At 37.6% G+C, this 20,265-nt stretch overlaps 2 protein-coding genes across 3 annotated transcripts in view; one reads left to right on the top strand and one right to left on the bottom strand.

Moving 5' to 3' along the window:
* Positions 1–6,245: 6,245 nt before the first annotated feature.
* On the bottom strand, positions 6,246–10,972 carry LOC311069075 (kelch-like protein 10; the record flags this gene model as incomplete). The annotated part of the gene is made up of 8 exons (XM_084092000.1): positions 6,246–6,360; positions 6,482–6,573; positions 6,892–7,008; positions 7,184–7,333; positions 7,551–7,748; positions 8,131–8,553; positions 9,987–10,479; positions 10,830–10,972. 8 exons carry the CDS (start codon positions 10,970–10,972, stop codon positions 6,246–6,248), a joined length of 1,731 nt encoding a protein of 576 aa, XP_083948126.1.
* Positions 10,973–13,926: 2,954 nt separating this feature from the next.
* Positions 13,927–20,265, top strand: part of map3k5 (mitogen-activated protein kinase kinase kinase 5) — a 50,559-nt gene continuing 44,220 nt past the window's right edge. Inside the window, exon 1 of one of the 2 annotated variants that reach the window (XM_084090560.1) lies at positions 13,927–14,935. In XM_084090560.1, the coding sequence (XP_083946686.1) occupies positions 14,539–14,935 (397 nt within the window). In that variant the 5' untranslated portion in view covers positions 13,927–14,538. The remainder of the gene's footprint in view (positions 14,936–20,265) is intronic. The other variant, XR_014603354.1, reaches the window with a different exon arrangement.

Raw genomic sequence — 20,265 nt, 5'->3', positions numbered from 1 at the left:
CGAGCGGCTCGTTTTTTCACATGCTTGCAGAGAACATCTTATCAAAACAAAGTTAGTGGGTTGTCCTTTTTCAAGTTTTCTGGGTTGGTAGATGCACCGGGGACCCAAACCTAGCATTTTTACACGTAAAAAGTCTGATTTTCATGATAAATCCCCTTTCACTTAGATTAAGCCTGGATCATTTCAGATATGTAAACTATTAAAAGTACCAATTTCTGTTCAGATTCTCAGTTCATCCTACTTAATTTACCTGAAGTGATTTGCTCTGATGATCAGTTCTGAGAACGCGCAGTGATAGAAGCACGTCCATCGGCTGCAACCTGCAGATAGGCCTATAATGGCCATCCAAGAAATGTGCAACAAAATGTAGAATAGGCTAAACCGACCGGTACATTTATTATATATTTTTTATTGCGCTATGTTTTTGTGCTGAATTTTGTATCGCTATCATAGGCTACTGAGTGAATAAAATATAGAAATCATTTTCTTAATCTAACCAGTTTGAACTGGAACGCCGTCCACCCTCAAAATCACTCCCCGCGTTAACCGCCATTCCCAGCTCTTCTAAGACACCCATCTATTCTAATTGAATTTAATTTTATCTAATAGTTATTTAACGGTTAATGATCGATTAATGAGCTTTGGTTGTCGGGCAGGAAAATACTCAAAATGAACAAAAAACTCTCAATACAGTTCTCCACCAGATTTAGATGCTGCACGCAAGTTCACACTAACTTAAAAACTTGCGTAACGTTACACGAGCTGAGCCGTGACCTGAGATTTAATCATAGCCACTCATGGCCATATTGATAAAAGGCCAGTTTTCTGTCGTATATGTTAGTTTCATAAATGAGGCCTATTGTGACATTTAAAGGTCCCATGACATGAAATTTTCACTTTCTGAGGTTTTTTAACATTAATATGAGTTCCCCTAGCCTGTATATGGTCCCCAAGTTTCTAGAAATTTCAATCGGTGTAAATCGAGCTTTTGCTATCTTTCTCTGCCTTTGAGAAAATGGAGGCTCATACGCGCTGATCTTGAATCTCCTCTTTATGACGTCATAAGGAGGAAATGTTACCTCCCCTGTCTCTGCTTTGCCCGCCCAGAGAATATTTTCCGCCCATGAGAAAATGAGCTAGGAAGTAGGAACGCGCGCGTGCGATTTTAGTTTGTCCACGAGAGATATCATGGCTTTTGAGCGAGCGAAGCATAAAAATTGCTCAATAATTGGATGTACAAATGAACACCGAAGGGTCAATACAGAGCTGGGCTTGCTGAACGTCTGAAACTAAAGTCTGGATCACTCTCTTTGGCTCAGCTACACACCTCGGACAAGTAAGTCAACTAATGAAGTGTGTTGCTTTACTGTTTATGGTTACCTAGATTGTTGCACGTAGAATGTGGCTGTCACATTAGCTATGCAGCTATGCAGTTTATGTGTGTGAATACACACACTGTAACGCGAGTGTTGTACACTTCTTTGTTATTTGGATAACGGTTTTCCTATTGGTTAACGTTATATGGCGCGCGCGATATCCGCATTTCAAGATCGCAGAGCTTGATGTAATTGTAATAAGATAAATACAGACGTTACAGATCTCTCATGAAAAGGCAACAGTAGGTTCGCGTTAGCTACATGATAATAACTGTAAACCATCCGAATAAAGTACCGTATCCAGACATAATATTTTAAACTAACCCAGGGCCTGAAGTTAACTTTTTTGACCACCAGCCACTGTGGCAGGTGGATTTAAAAATCCACCCGCCACAGTGACTTTTTACCAGCCAGTTTTTTTTTTTTGGCCTCATAAAAGGTAAAAAAAAAAGGAATTGCACAAACAGTTGTTCTTTAACTTGTAAGAATACACATGTAAGTGCTGTCAAGTTATTAACGAGATCCATACAAGTAATACTAACTCTAAGAATACAGATATAAACCTAGTGCAGCTCGTATGTAAACAAATCACACGCGCCTGGGTTGATGGCTGGGCAGCTGTTAGTTAAGTTACAGCGTTCAGGAAACGTTAAGCAGAACTAAATTAATATTGTCATTACTGGTAAAGTTACCGGGTAGGCTACCAGACATTTTCTCACCGGTTCCCAACTCAACACTCAGTTCCCAACATCTGTGCAACTGTCATTGTACTGTAGCCTATGTCAGCGTTGCATTATCTCATCTCATCTCACCAACAGTTTAATAATTTACTCACACATTCAAACGTAGTCAGAGAAGGGCCTCATCTTTCTCTCCGATCACATATACGTTCCGAAACACTCAAACTGCGCTGCTTTCACAGATGCTTTCTTTACTCCAGTAATGTGCCGCCACATTTTTAGCTAAAATCCAACGAAATGGCCGACTTTGTTTAAATGTCAAAGAACAGCAGTTGCAAAAAAAATAAAAAAAATAAATAAAATGCAAAGACCCGGCCCCTTAAGTTACTGTTGCTATGTCCGACAAGCTACACCGCGCTCAAACCATGATTATCGCGCAGCAGAGACACTGACAACACGCTGACAGACAAAACAGTCCAGGTTACTTTTGATATTAAACAAAATCTCAACGTGAAAATTTGGTCATTTTTAAAGAAATTTAGACAATACCGTTTTGTGGCTCTGTAATGTGTCCTGACAGATCGCTGTGGTGCCTCAGTTAAAGCTACTCGTGAACCGATCATCTCTTCCTTCTAGTTAATTTATAGCATCAAATAAACATGAATGAACCTAAGAAGGAAAGTAGTTTTAACTGCGGAAAGATGTCAGTAGGCCTACTCAGTACACTCCGTTTTTTCAAGTTCAAATCCTCCAACGTTGAACTCTCCTGACTGCTTTGTCGGACAAAAAAAATGCGGATTCGGCGGATTATGATTGGCCACATCGCCTGTCAATCAAACTCCCCGCGAAGGGTCGATTCTCATTGGCTGCCTGCCAATGTGGCAGGTAGATTGACAGTGTTACCCGCCAATTGCAGAATTCACCCGCATTTGGCGTGTGGTCGGGTGTTAATTTCAGGCCCTGAACTAACCATTCGGAAACGTCCTGCTGGAGCCGCTGAGTTGCAACTTCTTCATCCGTTGCTTCTCCATCCGGATCAGATTCTGGGTCAAACTGAAATGCTTGAAAGACTGCATGTCTTCGTGCCATTGCTATATCCAACGTAAACATGCACGCCACGGTACCGTTGCGCAAGATGGTCAAGGCCACACCCACCCTCCACCTTGCGCCGTCTTTCTCCTCCTCATTAGTATTTAAAGCTACAGACACCGAAACGGCCTGTCTGATGGAAGCTCATTCTGGGACTGGCTTGTAGTGGCTATAATTCTGCACCGAGGCTGAATTTTTGGAAAGAGATTTCAGATACAGTACTAGGGACCACTAAGGCCTATATTAAAGCCTACAAAAAGTAGCATGTCATGGGACCTTTAAGCAAAATACATTTTTCTGATTTTTTTTTTTTTTTTAATATCTATATCTACAATAGACTTCAGCAGATGATTTTGCTAAACTAACACAAAACAACAAGACGAAAGCGTGAACTAACATGATATTAAAAAGTTATGTATGGTAACTGTATAAAAAAACTGTAATATTGAGTTCATACATAAAAAAAAACACAAACCAACACATTCTTACCTGTGAAAGGTTATCCCATTTCTTCTGGAATTTAAATCTCTGCGGTTTCATAATGTTGTGGCATCATTGAAAGTGACGACTTGCGATGACCGTTCAAGATGGCGGGCGCACCGTGTCTCTGGAGCGGTCGAATAGCATCTGCGAACATATATGATTAGCACGGCCGCATCTGAGGCAGTAACTGCATCGCAGTACTCTTTCATTTACTGGTTATAAAGTTTACTGTAGCTATGTGCTCAGCTTTTTTGTCATTTGTCCAAAATTCTCATGTTAGATGAAGTGCTACACAGCTATGTAAGACAGTGACAAATGCTAGACTAAGACACCCTTTCCGCTCCTCAAATACTAAAAACATTATATAGTGTTTCTTGAGTAATAAAAATACTGTACTTATTCGAACCAATAGTTCTTTATTTACCTTTGAATTGCAAACATAGACTGTAAAAAAAAGATTGCAAACAAGCCGCTCTAAACAGCGTGCCGTGCGGCACTTCATCTTCACTCAGGATATAGGCGGGGTGGAGTTATGAGGTTTGACTGACAGTTTGATGATCCAATGGAGTTACAAGGTTTAGTCACGAGCTCTTTTTAATACTTTTCATTGGTGAAATATTTGCAAAACCCACAGACGGATGGTGACCACATCGATTCATGGAGAGAGAGAGAGAAAAAAAAGAAATGTTGTGGGGCACCACTACAAAATCAGCCATGGCAAAACAGATATTCTTACTTTTAAAGTATGGGACAGGATACAAAAAAAAACTTTCCCATGTTCCAATCATAGGCGTAATTTGCGGGTGGGACATGTCCCCACCACTTTTGAAACATAATGTACCAATACAAATAAATAAAACATCTCCAGTTAACTAGCAGAGCATTCATTTAGTTCGTTTGTTAAATAAGAGGCGATCTAGCACTGAAATGTTTTGTTTTTGAAATCAAGTGATCAAAGTGCTCGTTGCCGCTGCGATCAGTGGCGCGGATACTGTGTTCTCTTGTGACATAAGTAAAGTTTCTTATAAACTTCATCTTAACTCCTTCGTCACCATTGCGTGGCTTCATTTGTCAGGTAGTTTGAGGCAAAACTTGTGCTAATATTAGTTTAACGACCTATTTGTAATATTTGCACTAGTCTATCTCACTTGTGTAAGAAATATCACCCACCCTATAAAGCCCACAACAATAAGAAAAGCATTAGATAAGGCAATGGGGTTTCACTTTTATGTGTTTTTGTAGTGCTGTCATGAAAGCTATATGTCTACAAAGGTTTTAACCAAATTTGAGTTTGGTTTTGTTGTTTATTAAAAAAAAAAATCCCTTGCAAGAGCTTTGTTATAAAGCTTTCGGCTGGTTACCAGTCTCCACGTTTTGAGAGCACTTTACACCAAATCCTTCAGAACCCTTAATACATCAGACTAGATGTGTATCACAGGCTTGATTTCTCTCACTGTGTGTTTCACTGTTAGTGCACATTTACTGTTAAAACAGTTGTTAGAAAATGAGGTTTGTGTTGATTTCTAAATGAAAACCTCACCTCTAAAAATTATATAAATACATTTAAAAAATATACAAATAAAAAATAAAAAAAATATAAAAATAACTATATATAGTTATTTTTTTAATAAACAACACTACACTGTAAAAAAAATCCCGTAGTTTTTACGGAAAAAAACTGGCAGCTGGGGTTACCAGAACAATTCCGTAAAATATACAACAAAACAGTAATTGCTTTTACCGAATAACATGTACATTTTACAGTTTAAACCAGCATATAACACACTGGAGTTCTGTTATATTTACTGGTTTAAACTGTAAAATGTACGTGCTATTCTGAACAACATGTCAATTTTACAGTATAATCCAGTAAATATAACAGTCAATTTCAGTAATATGATATAAAGTTAATTTACCGTCCTATTGAAGTATTAATATCTGTTTTGTACACTGATAACCACCAATCACAGCAGTGATGAGAGTCACATGATCAATCAAAGCTCAACACAAGCAGTTCTTCCACAAGAAAGTTAATACTAATATATATAGAAGCTGCACAGTGTCATTCACACAAACATTAAACACCATCATGGTAACACATGAAATTTTAAAAATGCAATAAACATTAATTTAACAACATTAAATGTAACATAAACCCCTAATGTACATAACTGATTAGAAAAAACGAAGAAAACTATGAAGAAACAAACATAGTTATTTCAACAAAAATACATCAAATGTGAAGTGTCACAGGGAATTGTGGGAATGTCAATTTACGGTTTTTCACTGTAAATTATACAATGAGTTGTTTTTTCACTTTCAAAAACTGTAAATTTAACGGTATGTTACAGTAAAATTACATTAAATGTACCGTTAGATCTATCACAGTTATTTACCGTATATAGTACGGAAACTTTCTGTTAACCAATTAACAGTTTTTCACTGTAGCATTTTTACAGTCTTTTACCGTTAAAATTACGATCATTTTTTACAGTGTACACCTGAGAGAAAGTTTAACATTTAGAATACAGACTCTTTTTTGAATGCATTTATTCAGGTGTAACACACTCCATTTGTAGTCAGACTGTCAGATCTGCTAGAGGGAGATCATTCACTGTCAGACTCGTCTTCTGGTGTCTCGTAGGGCAGCATACTGTGCCATGTTAGGCAATCCTGATGCTACACAACAGCTCAGAGCACAGCGGGAAATGGCCATTTCATCTGCATCAAACCTGTATAGAAAACAGATGCAGTGAATGCAATGAAATATAGCCTGCATTAGACTTGCAGACTTACACATATATCTAATGCAGTGTGAAATGATCTGTGAGATTTAGTGTTTGTGGAAGTTACCATTGATCTGTCTTCTCATCGTAACGCTCCACATTAGAGGTGTTGCTGAATCCATTATAGCCTCCGACAGCAAACAACTGACCATTAACTACCTGGATTTTGAGGAAAGGAAAAAGGAAAATGAATAATGTACAGCTAAACTCTTTAACTTGACATCAATAAATCTTATAGATGCAACACTTCAATTAAACATAGTAGAATTTTCTGACTCTTTGAATTAGGTAGATGTTTTTATAGTCAAACACATTGATCTTTGAAGCCTTCAACAATTTTAGGGTGCAACTTTCCACTTATTGTCAATATGGGACCAAAACAATTTTTTTTTCATGCATATTCATTATCATCAAATCATTATTGTAATGTTATTTCATAGTTTCACCAGATACAGATATTAACTGTCCACATCTCACCTCAATGCCAAAGCTGCTGCGTGGATTGCACATTGATGCAACATCACTCCAGATGTTAGTGAGCGGATTGTAGGCCTCCGCACACCGCAAATGACTGGCACCATCAAGACCACCAACCTTTAAATAAATACACTCTTTATTTATGTAATCTGAGCATTTGTATATGCACATCCATGCATGCATTTACAGAAGTGCAACCTTTAAACTGTGATTGTTCCATATTTCTGTATTTGTGTCATGGTTATCATAGCTAATTAACACTATACAACTGATATGTGTGTTTAATACTCACAGCATACACTCGATCTGCATAAGCGATCACACCTAAACTAATGCGGCGGCTACTCATGGGAGCGATGAGAGTCCACTGGTTTGTTTCAGGGTTGAAGCTCTCAGCAGAGGAGAGATACTCGGTCCCAGTAAAACCACCACAAATATAAATCTGACAAACACAAACATAACATGCATGATGTTTGTGCACAATCATCACAGACGGATCAGAAAAGCAGTGTTTAAAACACAGTAAATTTTATGATATTCCTTTTCATATTTAAACTATTCCCATGCATGCCATATCCCCATTTCACCTTTCCTTCATGCTTTACAGGCATTAAGAGTCTCCAGTAGAAGAGTGTGGGATCATGGGTAAGTGTTCTTACCCTGCCCTGCAGTGAGGTGGCGCTGGCACAACTCCTCTTTTCATTCATGGGTGCCATCATTGTCCACTGATTGGTGTTTGGATCGTAGCGCTCTACTGTTTTAAGCCATTGGTGTCCATCAAAACCACCAATGGCATAAATTAGCCCATCCAGAACAGCAACACTAATAAAGCCTCGCCGTTCATACATGGGGGCCACCTACAACACACCAAATACATCAGTGTGCGAACACACACCAATACACCATCTCATTGGTTCTGTCCTATCAGTTGCAAATAAATACAATGGTATTACTATTATTATTTTTCTTAATGGTATTTTTTTGACACAGTCATGATGGTAACTCTGGTGTATTGTATTGTATTATATTATATTATATTATTAAGCTACAACAATTGCTGGAACACAAACAAAAATGTATCATGGTTTGTATCTATTTTTTGAAGTAATGTGGAGTACAGCACATCATTCAGCACTATGGTCCATGTCAAAGTACAATCCGGTACCATCACTGTACCACAATACTGTTTTGTGAAGGAAGCTAAATTAAAGTTACATGTTGAGCTACAACATTACTCACCTCATGCCAAGTCTGAGTGATAAGATTGAATTTCCTCACACTGTTGAAACACTCCACGGGGTCATAACCACCAATACAGTAGACAAACTCATCCAGGACTGCTGTACCAAGATAGGCTCTGGGACGCTCATCTTTTTGAGTCACACTGACCCAGCAGTCTGCCTTCACATCGTATGCCTCAATCTTATTGGTGTAACTAGTGCCGCTCCTCCATCCTCCAATGGCCAATAGGATCGATGAGGGCAGACGTGGACGTGTCAGTTGATGCATGAGTTCTGAGTTGGTGGGTTCATCCATGTTGAGGTCAAACAAAGTCTTCATTGCATTGATGATAACAGGCATGCAGTCTTCATTCTCCATCACTAACGCATTGCACTTTACATTATTGATGAAGTAGTCTGATGACATCAACCCCAATCGAACCTGAAGCACAAGGGAGAGTTTAGACTTTCAGAGACTGTTGTAAGACTGTTACTAAGCAGTCGTTTTATGAAAAATGTATCAAAATTAAGTGAGTTACTGCTTAAAACAAGAATAAGAAAAAATCTGTCAGAAGGGGAAGAAAAATAAACTTGTTTGCCCTTTGAATTAAGTTTATTTTTCTTACCGCATGCCAGTATTATTGTAGTTAAACTAAAACCCTAAAATAAAATTAAAAACCTTTTCTCGTTTTCATTTAGTCTGATGTATACTAAAATAACAAAAAATGACACTTAAAAAATATTATATTAAATTATAGACAAATTTAAATATATATATATATATATATAAATGGCAAAACCACAAAACAAAATTTCTAACATTTAACTAACATTAAAATAACTAGTGCAAAATGCCCATACAAAAGTTTTTGTGTGCAAAATCAGTTTTTGTGTGTGTTTTTAGTAATTGTTGGTTTGGTGTATTTGAGTGCTCATTGTTACAATTGCACAGCAAAAGTTCAGTGACATTTTTATTTGTGCATGGTAGAAAGCAAATACTGATACTGACATAATGACATACAGTAAATGTGGAACATTGAACTACACAATTCAGGGAGCAGGATACACAGTGAACTCCGAGAAAACGCTACTTAAGCTCCACTGCTTTCTTCGACCCTCTCTGTGAGGGTCAAAAGCCAGAGTGGCTAGAGCGGCAAAAGCCAGTGTGTGCTTCTTTTACCGATATATATTTACCGATGTTTTTTGCATTTCTAATCCAAACAATGTCAAACTTGGCACTGCACTTATTCATGCCCGTAGCGAGACACCTGTCAAGTTTGAAATCCATCGGACTAACGGTTCGAGAGATATGCGAATAACACACACACACACACAGAGAGAGACAGAAAGACGTTCCCGTAATTTATAGATAGATATAATATACAGAAGTAAACGGCGTAGGTGACTTACAGATTTCAGGGAGCAGGCTACACAGTGAACTCCGAAAAAATGCTACGCTTGAGCAAAGAGTTTGTGAATAGGTTTCTACAAATGATGGCCGTGAATAAAATATAATATTCAGAAGTAAACAGTGTAGCTTATCAGAATGTTTATTTTTAAACCACAACCTTCTTGGGGCTTCTTTTACTGGTATTTTTAACGATATCTTTTGCATTTCTCATCCAAACAACGTCAAACTTGGCACTGCACTTACTCGTGACCGTAGCGAGACACCTGTCAAGTTTGAAATCCATCGGACTAACGGTTCGAGAGATATGCGAATAACAGACACACACACAGACAGACAGACAGACAGACAGACATACAGACAGATAGACGTTTCTGTAATTTATAGATAGATAGCAGAAAACGTATCTTGATTTAAGAGTTTTAAGATATTTGTAGTGAAAAACAAGACAAAAATCTCTGTTTTACCTTTGGCAGAAGCACGGCAATGTATTGCCTCCTGTTTTCTGGTGCATGATTAATCCAGTGGAGGACGGCTTCAAAAACCACCTCCTCCTGTCTGACATTCAGCTCATCCTCACCAATGATCTCCTCCAGCTGTTCCAGGGAGAGCTCCAGGAACTCCTCAGGTACGCGCAGAACCTCCTCAAAGTGCTGCAGGATGTAGTGCTGTGCTTTACAGAGGAGCTTTGAGCAGGAGGAAAAGTCCTCTGTCAACTTGCAGATGCCAATGCAGTTCTCTGGGCATAACTGTGACTCCAGGAACTGACAGCAGGCGTCTACAAGACCTGAGACTAAGGTCATGTCAGCCGCCACCAAGAGGTCCATCACATTCTCTTGAGTAATGAGCACAGATCTTGTGTACGCATACTGGATAATAAGACGCATGATGTCTCTGGATATTCCTAGAATTTCACAGAAATGTTGTGCTGGGATGCTCCGGTTGTTGGAGAAAAGAGCCCTGTGAACAAATTTGACAAATAATTAATAATGAGCATAAATAAAATAACTTTTCATTATTTACATTTTAATTTCATGTAAAGAATCTAATTAGTTTCATCATTCATTGCCACTCTTCAATTCCATTAAAATGAAGAATTAAATTTCAAGAAAGGGGTTTCCTAGATACCGTAGTTAAGTTACATCCTTTGTTCTGGCAATACACATTCATTTTCATGCATTTATATATTTGGAAAGCTTAGGCAGTTTCAACAGTATGATGTTAGCAGTGGAAATTATGTACCTATATAATTATAATTAATTATTTCTTAGTAATTTGCACACAGTTGCAGTTCAAATGCTGCTTCTCACCTAAAGTAGCTGCTGCAGCCACACATGATGATCTTGTGCACTTCAAATTCTCTGTCATTTGACTTGATGATCATGTCAGTGTGTTCGCCCAGTAAACGTGCTTCATCAAACACGTCAAAAGCTGTGGCTCTTATGTTCTCCATGTTCTCTCAGGACTGTAAATGTATTCAGTCTTCTCACCTCAAACTCTGATTAAAGTCACCTCAGGATCTTGCCCTTGTGGGACTTTTGCTCAGAAGAGTTCTATAGAATGTCTCTGTGACATCATAGTAGTAGAGCTTGAATATATTTTTTTTTCAGTTTGTGTCTTGGCCACATAATTATTATAGAGTTTTGTTTTATCGATTCCTTTTGCATTAAACATCTTCACAGTCACAAAGATATTAAAAATTATTAAAAACTCAGTGACAAATGCAATAAATGAGGGCTTGAGACGAAGAACCATATAAGTCCATATTTTCAAATTTTGAATAATAATTTTTTTTTTTTTTTTGGACTCTGAATATTATATTACTTTATATTTTTTTTACTTGAAGATAGACAACAAAAGCTTCCCAATTCTAATGAGATAAGATTTTCTAGTATCAATCTTAAAAATAAAAAGTTAGAGTAATTTACATTTCTGGAATGTGGAAGAACAGTATATGTCCAGTTAATGTGGAATAACAGTATAAGTCCAACAGAACCTTAAAGAAAATATTAAGCATTTCTTTCTTTCAATTTCTTTTATTTTTTGCCAACGTAAATCACAGAACAAAAACACGGACAATACGGTACGAACAATGAACAATGAATGACATGAATGTCACACTACCGTTTAATGCACAGGTAGTTCCAAGTCAGTTGAATCACCATTTTTATATTAATGTGCTCTTTTAATTCAAGTGCACAGCCGCACACACACATATGTTGCACACAGAGGCCTAACGTTACTTCACTCACACACAATAGACCTGAGCTGCGCACAAACAATCAGGAGCACAGAAACTTGTCAATCAGTGCTGCCCCGCAAATTTTAGTAGTAAAATAGCATTGCTACTGAATCGCTACATTATATTCCTCAGCACGGGGGTTACATCACTATTTTGAAGTAAGTTAATTAAACGCATAGCTTCATCGTTAATAGAGGGACACTAAACAGACAGTGGCACAAATCTCTCTCTCTTTCTTCACTTTTGAGAATTTAAATAAATGCTAATAATTCATTCATTCAAATAAATGTAATCTTGTGTACTACTTTAGCTCTGTGTCTGATTAAAAGTGGACAGAACATGCTAGACCTAATATTCACATATTATACCACATATTCACATTTCATGTGTTGCGTGATATCTCTGCACCCAAGTAGCAGTGCTTCGCCTGTAATTCCCCCTAATATAGTCCCAAGTCAATATCTGCCTAGGAAATCGCCTAGTGTTAATCTGCATCGCTATTTGTACTCATTGTGAATACGCAGACCACAAGTAAAAGTAATTAGGTGTTTTTTTGTTTTGTGTTTTATCACTTTTACTCAGGACATGCTAGCTGGCAACAAAGGATTCCATTCATTATGCTAGGCTAAGCTATCGGCGGCGCTGCCAAACTAAAACAATGCATGCACTGAGACAAAAATGCGTTTGCCCACCTATCTAAAGAAAGAAGGTAAATAAGCCCTATTTCAAAAAACGGTGGAGTGTTCCTAAGGGTTAAGTAGCCACACTGTTATTATAAAATGTTTATGAAATAATAAATCACCATTAGTAACATCAGTCAATCTGTTCACTTAAAAAACGGATCATGAAGAGACTGGACCACAGACTGGACCACAGTGCTAGTCTGGCACCCCCACACTTGTATTATTAACACTGTTTCCATTTCATTTAAATGTTGATATGAAAATATTTGTTATTGTTTTTTAAAGCTATAATGTAGCGTTTCAAATGTATGATAATCATATGAAATTTTCAACTTTTTGATGTGCTGTAAAAGTGTGCATTTCTAGAATTAAAAGTGTGCACTATAATTCACATGGTTGTGTTAATAAAAAATAAAGTTGAAAGAATGGTGCAGAAACATTATTCTAACCTTAAAATAACGTTTTAACATGAAAGAAAGTTTTATTTTTTTAAGTTGAAAATTTTAACGTTCTTTGAATGTTGTATTGTTTATAAAATTTTGGGGGAAAGAATGTTGCAGGAAGGTTATGCTAATCTTAAGATAACGTTCCGGCAACATTAAGCAAACTGAACATTTCCACGTTTCACATCAACGTTCCCACAACCAAAATGGAACGTTCTCTGAATATAACTTTGTTTGCTGGGTAGCTCTAAATAATGCACAGGTAGAAAACTCGAAAACTCCCTTGGTGTCACTGGAGTTTTATGGACATCTATAAACTCTGAATAAGTGAGCAACATGCCTTCTTGATTAATTAATCGACTCGTATTATGCTAAAAAGCATCTTTCAAAAAATAAGGATTTATTTTTAAATAATATATTGTAGTGAATGTTAATTAAATATGGGTGAAAAGTTATTTAGACCAAGCCAGCAACATTTGTTTGTGAAATTTAAAGCAAGATAAGTTCAGAGGGATTTTGTCAATTTTGTAATTGCAAATCAAAGACCACCTAATTTGGGGAAAACAAAATTAGGTACAAAATACCAAAGATAATTTGGATTTAGAATTAAATGTTCCAAGTAATATATATATATATATTTATTATAGTTCAGAAATCAAGGAAGTTCAATCCACCTGATTCATAAGTAGGCCTATTCATTATAAATTTCCTAATATGTGTTTTGTTTCTCCAAAGAACATTAAATAAAACCGTGTGCACTAGTTGCTCCAGCAGTAGGCACTCGTGCAACTGCAACCCAGTCAATGACGCACATCCGAGTCCACGAGACGGAGGAAGTTAGCTAGTGAAGGGCATAGAAATGAGGAGTGTAACGCAGCCTAGGATGGATAGTATGCAGATTAGGACGCACGGGCGCAAGTGTGGGTATTGTGACAGGCTCAAGTGGGATAGCGTCACGTTACGTATTTAATATTCATGACCTAAGTCTTTTCCATAGTAGGATTCGTTAATTCGCTTCCTGCAAGTCCAGAGGGTTTCTCCGCCCCCTGAGCGTGAGTTGTGCTGAAGATAATAATAGAAATAGGGCAGGGTCCAGGAGACAAACGCGCTTTAGCCAAGAGCGATTTCACAACTTAAGTATGACATAAACGCAATGACAGTCAGGAACCCGAAACCCAAGGACAGGACTGAGAACGACACGCGCTGTCTCGCGGTGAAACGGGTTGTGGCGATGCGCACGGAGTTCAGCGATCAACAGAACTGCGTTAACGTTACTTCGGAAACTCCTATACATGCGCTCCGATAAATAAGCGTAAGCTCTTCCCAAACGGTTGTGTTGCAGGACATCGATGAATTTCCAGGAGTGGGATATCGTTTCTTCGAGTCGTGACGCGCGGGTCCGCGAGCAGTCCGTGATCTCTGCAGTTATCCTTCTCTCTAAACATATACATATTTTTAGACTTTCATCTATAAATTAAACGATAATCGAATTTTTTTTAGGTTGTCAGTGCTGATGACGTCACTCGCGTCACTTTTATTGACTTGTTTGATGCCACTAGTATTTGGCTACCAGGAATGCCAGCCATGATGAAGTGTGCTGGTTGAGTTGCTGTATTGTTGTGGCTGGACTCATTCAACAAACTGATGAAAAATGAATTCAGATCTGGAGGCCATTTCTCTTTCTGTACCCTCTCTCGGTCAATCCCTAGACATGATCGGATGGAATAATGCAGAATCCAGTGGCGGTATGAATCCTGGTGCCGGGACCTTCTGGCACGACCCCTCTATCTGCAAGAGTGCCCACCCTGGGGTGATCAGCTTGCCCTCAGACTGTGGCACCTTGTTGACCACGGGTAAATGTAAAAGCCGAGCCGTAACAGTGGCCTACGTGAGGAACTCTGAGACAAGCCAATCTCTCAGCTCAGAGAACATGGCATTACAGTGTCTGAAAGATGCTTGTGACATTGTGGGGTGTAAACTAGATGTAATTCCCTTTGGAAAGCTGGACTTTGGTGAAACTTCAGTTCTTGATCACTTTTACAATGCAGGTAAGTCTATACTGAGAGATCCTTGGGAATGTCCTGCAAATAAATGTGAATGCCATTTGCTTAATCAACACAGTTTGTTGACAGCTCTAATGCTTGGTTGTTGCAACCTTTACTGTGTATTAGGTGTGTTTGGTTTGTTTCTTTCTCTTTGGTTTCTATCTTGTTTTCCAGTTCTCACCTTTTCCAGTAAAGTTCTCAGAATGAAATGATATGTGATGGTATCACTCCCCCTCACACCCGCAACCCAGGGTGGAGTGCAGTTGAATGGAAACAACGTTTTCCTTGGCAACTTAAAACTTAATGTAAACAGTTGATTGGCAGCAAAACCAGAGAAGCACAATCTTGTTAAAAAAATGTAAAGTCACCATATCACCATAACCAGGGCTGTATGCATTTCCATGGGTGTAATCCCTTTCCTAAGTCTAGAGGAGCTGTTGAGTTTTTACTTTTTCCCAAAACACTAAATAACAACAAAAACCACCACATTCCTGACCTGGGGTCCATTCTTCGCTCCTCACTTTATGCATCTGAGATGATCTGACAGATGCCAGATCATATAATCTTGATAACTGATCTCTGGATAATTTGGTTCTTCAGTCGAATATGTGGATTTGATTAAAATGTCTGGACTAATTTGTCTGATATTACTACGCATTCTTGTGTTCATTGGAAAGGCCAGATATATCGATACTTGAAACCATGATTAGCAATACAGCGATTGGCTGGCGGCAAGACAGCAATGCAGTGACATCATATTAAAAAAGATCATCACACACCTGATGAAAAACTTTCTGGACCTTTAAAGGGAAACAGCCAAGTGACCAAAACGACATTAAAGTTATAATAGATATGTGCTGTTTGTTACATGATTCCCAATTATTTCCATTAGCTTTGGAGCAGATTTGTATGACGGCATTAATTAAAGTTTTTTAAGGGTCAAGAAAATTTTCTAATAGCACATCAGATAATAATCTAATTATTATGTAATTATTCCCTCATGAATAAATCTCTCAATCTCTCAGTCGTGTCTACATTATGACAGACTAAACAACTTTATAATATTATTTTCTAATACATTTTTTTAAATTATTATTATCATTATTTACAATTCTTGTCCCTGATTCATTAGGGTACTCTTGTAAGAAAGTAGCAGTGGCTAGGACAGACTTTAAGTATCACCTCCGCTTAAAAAGATGCATTTAATCCTGTTTCCATGAAATAAGCTGCTCCCGAGCAGGTTCGTTTAAGCCTACGGATCTGTTGCTATGACAGCAACTCCGGGATGCTCTTTGAAGAAGCTAACAATCCTGGATCATGGCAAACCGTCGACAATGGAATCCAGATAACTGAGTAATACACGTACAAAGAATGGGCCCCTGAACACCTCATTGTTAACATGCATTGCAAGATTGTCCAAATCCATAAAGTTATTACTTGCAGTGACAAAAGACTGAATTTGAGGTATTTGATTAAATAATTTCGAATTTTTTTTCAGATTGATTAGTTATTGAGAGTCCTTGAAATTGTCAGATATTTTGGGACAAACGACTTTAACTAAGTAAATCAAGAATAGTTTAATAACACCCATAACTGTAGAATAAGTGACGGTACTGAGGTAAATTTAAGTGATAAAATTAGTTCATTAAGTGCTTTTCCCCCTATAATCCTTAGCTCTAAAATATTTAATCTTGTTCTTGATCATTGTCATCTTGTTTGACTTGGTTTCTTTTAGACATTCTCCGTCCATCATTTGTAAGGTTAAGGGTTTGATGTTCGGTTTGCTTTCTCTGCACAGAACTCTGTATGTTTCACCATAGTTTGGTTCCACTTGTCTTAGAATGCTGTTTCATCCATGTGGCCTTTAGGTTTAAAAACTCAAGAGGAGTAGCTCTGTCTTATGTTGGACACGGAGATGTTATGTTGGCAGTAAACCCTCAGAATTCTTTGCTATTGGTTTGTAGCATTTCCAAGTTTCGTAAATTAAACGATGACTTCAGATGTCCTTGTGTAACCTTATCCTGTCTTGTGCACTTCAGCAAGCTTGTGAGCTTGTCAGACTTGCACTTGAATGACTGCAACTCCTGACCGCACTATCACATGAGTTTAAAGGAACAACGCCATCACCACCATGTCGTTCAAAACATGCATGACTTTCTTCCTTTGCTGGAACACAAAAGAATCTAATTTTTAGAAGAATCGCATTTTTTCTATACCAATCAATAACGACATGTTGTTACCAGGGGCTGTTAAAGCTCTGAAAGGAGCGAAATGCACCATACAATACAACTCTTACACTACATCCAAGTCTTCTGAAGACATACGATAGCAATTGTGTGAGATCCAGTGGCTCACAAAAGGTGAAATATAGTTGATAATAAACATTCTGTCACCATTTACTCACCCTCAAGTTGAATTTCTCTCTTCTGCTGAACACAAAGGAAGATATTTTGAAGGATGTGGGTAATCAAACAGTTGATGGGAAAAAATACTTTTGAAGTCAGTGGGGTACATCAACTGTTTGTGTACCGACATTCTTCAAAATATCTTCTTTTGTGTTCAACAGAAGAGAGAAACTCGTACTGGTTTGGAACAACATGAGGGAGAGTAAATGATGACAGAATTCAATTTTCATTTTTGGGTGAACTATCTCTTTAGTAGTGACAGACCAACGTTTCATCTAATGCTTGACTTTATTTTGAGCTAATTAGCTAATTTTCCATTTATCAAAAGTGGTTATTCATCACAGTTTACTGAAAATGCACAAAAAGGCATAATAAGTGCTCATTCATCATTCTTGTATATTAATCTGTATTTTTTATATACCAACCTAATTTTGGCCAGCATCAGTCACCACTGTTTAGATTCTGATGTCAACCACTAAAACCCATATGAACTTTCATTAAATATGAATAAGTTAGACTGTCTATAAATATTCGGTGTTTTCCTTATGAGGCACTGAAGAAACTAGGCTACATACAAAATTGTTTGTAAGAAATCCTCAAGTTAAAACAAGTTATCATTTGCATATTTTAAGATGCCTTTTTGGTCCATAGATGCATTTCTTTATTATTATTATTATTATTATTATTATTATTGTACACGTTTGCTTGTTTTGATGACTGCATTTTTTGGGCATGAATGTTTTGTCTATCGATCAAAGGAAGCGTGTTTTACATAGTTATAGCATTTTTTAAATGTTTGAACATGTTTTAATAGTGGATGTGTAGGAGGGTAATTGTACTTCTGGACTCTGAGAGTTTTTGAAGGGAAAAGGGTTTGCGGTGGAACGCAATCTTATCAAAGGCTTTCTCGGTCTGATTACAAGCTTACTGTTCCCTTGAATATTATGGTTATCTCTCTGCAAGGGTTGGTGATCAGATAGAAGTCTCCTTTGGAATTTGTATGTGGAAAGTTAAAGATGTGTGGTGATTAAAGTAAGTCGGATTTTGTTTTGTTGTGCTGTACCATCAACAGGGTTTATGAGCACACATGGAAATACTGTATATTGGGTGGTAAACAGTATGTGAGCACAACAGTGCACAACTGATGGCCACTTTACTATCCCATGAGGCCATGGGAGAGGAGTTGTGAATCACAGAGAATTGATTGTGTAGGTCAAAGTGACTAATGTAGTATGTCCAGATTACATACTAACATACTTTTTTAACGGTCATTGAGTAGAAGTACCTATTCAGAAATTATGCAATTTCTGACGCAGCCTTAATTTTTACTCAACAATTATGGATGTTTAAGGTGTCACTTCTACTATTGTTCATACTTGAGGTAAAAGATTTAATCGACTTGTTTGTGCTAGACATGAATGATACCTCACATCATGTGGCTTGTGGAGGAGAGGTGTGCCGTTACTTTTCTAAGGGATTTGATTTAATAATACTGAGACTTGGAAGTGGGCTCATTTGATTTGACTGGTGAGTAGTAGCAACAAATTAGCATCGCAAATTAAGGTTTCATTCATCTATGTGGCGTAAATGTGTGGAATAAGTTTTTAATTTTAATTCCTCAGTTTGTAGTTCCAACTCTAAAAGCTTGTAAAGTAATTCAGCAGTTTTTCCTCTTAATGCTGTGGGAGAATACTAGTTATTAGAAACGAGTCATCAAGATGCCGAGCAGCTGCAGAGAGATTCTGTTTCAAGTGTTGTTCTCGTTTCTTGCACTTCACTGAACTCAGTAAATGGCACATTCCTTTTCCGTCAAATGAGGCCCCGCTACCTCGCGCCGAGTGGTTTTCAGATCCATATCCCTGTTCAGCAGTCTAAAAACACCTGAGAGCTTCAGTGGTTCCTTTAATTATTCGGTTTAAATGTACCGTACTCTAAAGACTGTAATGAGACTGTCCATATAGTTGTTCACGTTTGCTGTTGAAAAATTTAAAATCAAATGTATAGATTTTTAGAACAAATGACTAACAGAATGTGAACAGTGATTGGAAATGAATGTGGGTAAATATTTGGAAAAGACATTACAAGAGGAATGGCAGATAGCAGCAGTTCATTTGGGAGGTTGTTTCCAGCAGTTTTAGACAAGTTGCAATTTGTTTACTCTCTGTAAATTGTAATGGAAGTCCTTTACTAAATGCTGATCACATTTCTCAATCATTAGACGGCCACTGTAAGTGTGTTACTGCACACATTCGTTTTTACAAACATTCCTAATATGTTATTTCGATCTGCCTGCTTTGACAACATCGTGTGAGAACTGAACTGAGCTGGACGATGACATCACTTCATGACATCACTTTTCTCCAGAGCTGCTGTATCAATAAATGAACTGAGTGTCCGTTTACACGACTATGATCTACTAAAAACGGAAAGTTTTTTCCTCTTTACATTTGGCAACGTTATCAAAAGGATCCCCATTCACACGGATCCGCGGAAACTAAAAACGCTGTATTGTGCATCCCAGACAAGTAATTGGTGATGTCACTTTGTAAAGCAAGACTACTTGCCCGCACACATACACGTTCAAATGCGCATGCCTTTAGACTAAACACATATACGCATGTGCACGCCGTCACTGTTTTCACAGATTCGCGTTTTGACCTTTACATGGAGATGATAACGGTATCGCTTTCAAAACTCATTTTAAAAATCTTCCACTTTGAAACCTTTCTTTTTTTATGTGTTCACCATGTGTTTCTGTTTTCAGTTGAAAACGGTGTCTTGCAAACATCTCCTAAATTAATAACTAATAATTTTTATAATGGAAAAGAATCAATACTGAACTTACATAAACTGGACAATGACTTTCTTCTAGAGCTGCTGTACAGCCAAAATTTTCCTGTTATCACTGTAAAGCTGCTTTGAAACAAT

The sequence above is a fragment of the Abramis brama genome (genome assembly GCF_963993115.1).
Source record: "Abramis brama genome assembly, chromosome: 18".
Classification (NCBI taxonomy): Eukaryota; Metazoa; Chordata; class Actinopteri; order Cypriniformes; family Leuciscidae; genus Abramis; species Abramis brama.
Note: the sequence above shows the minus strand (reverse complement) of the source record. Positions and strands in the feature narration are given on the sequence as shown.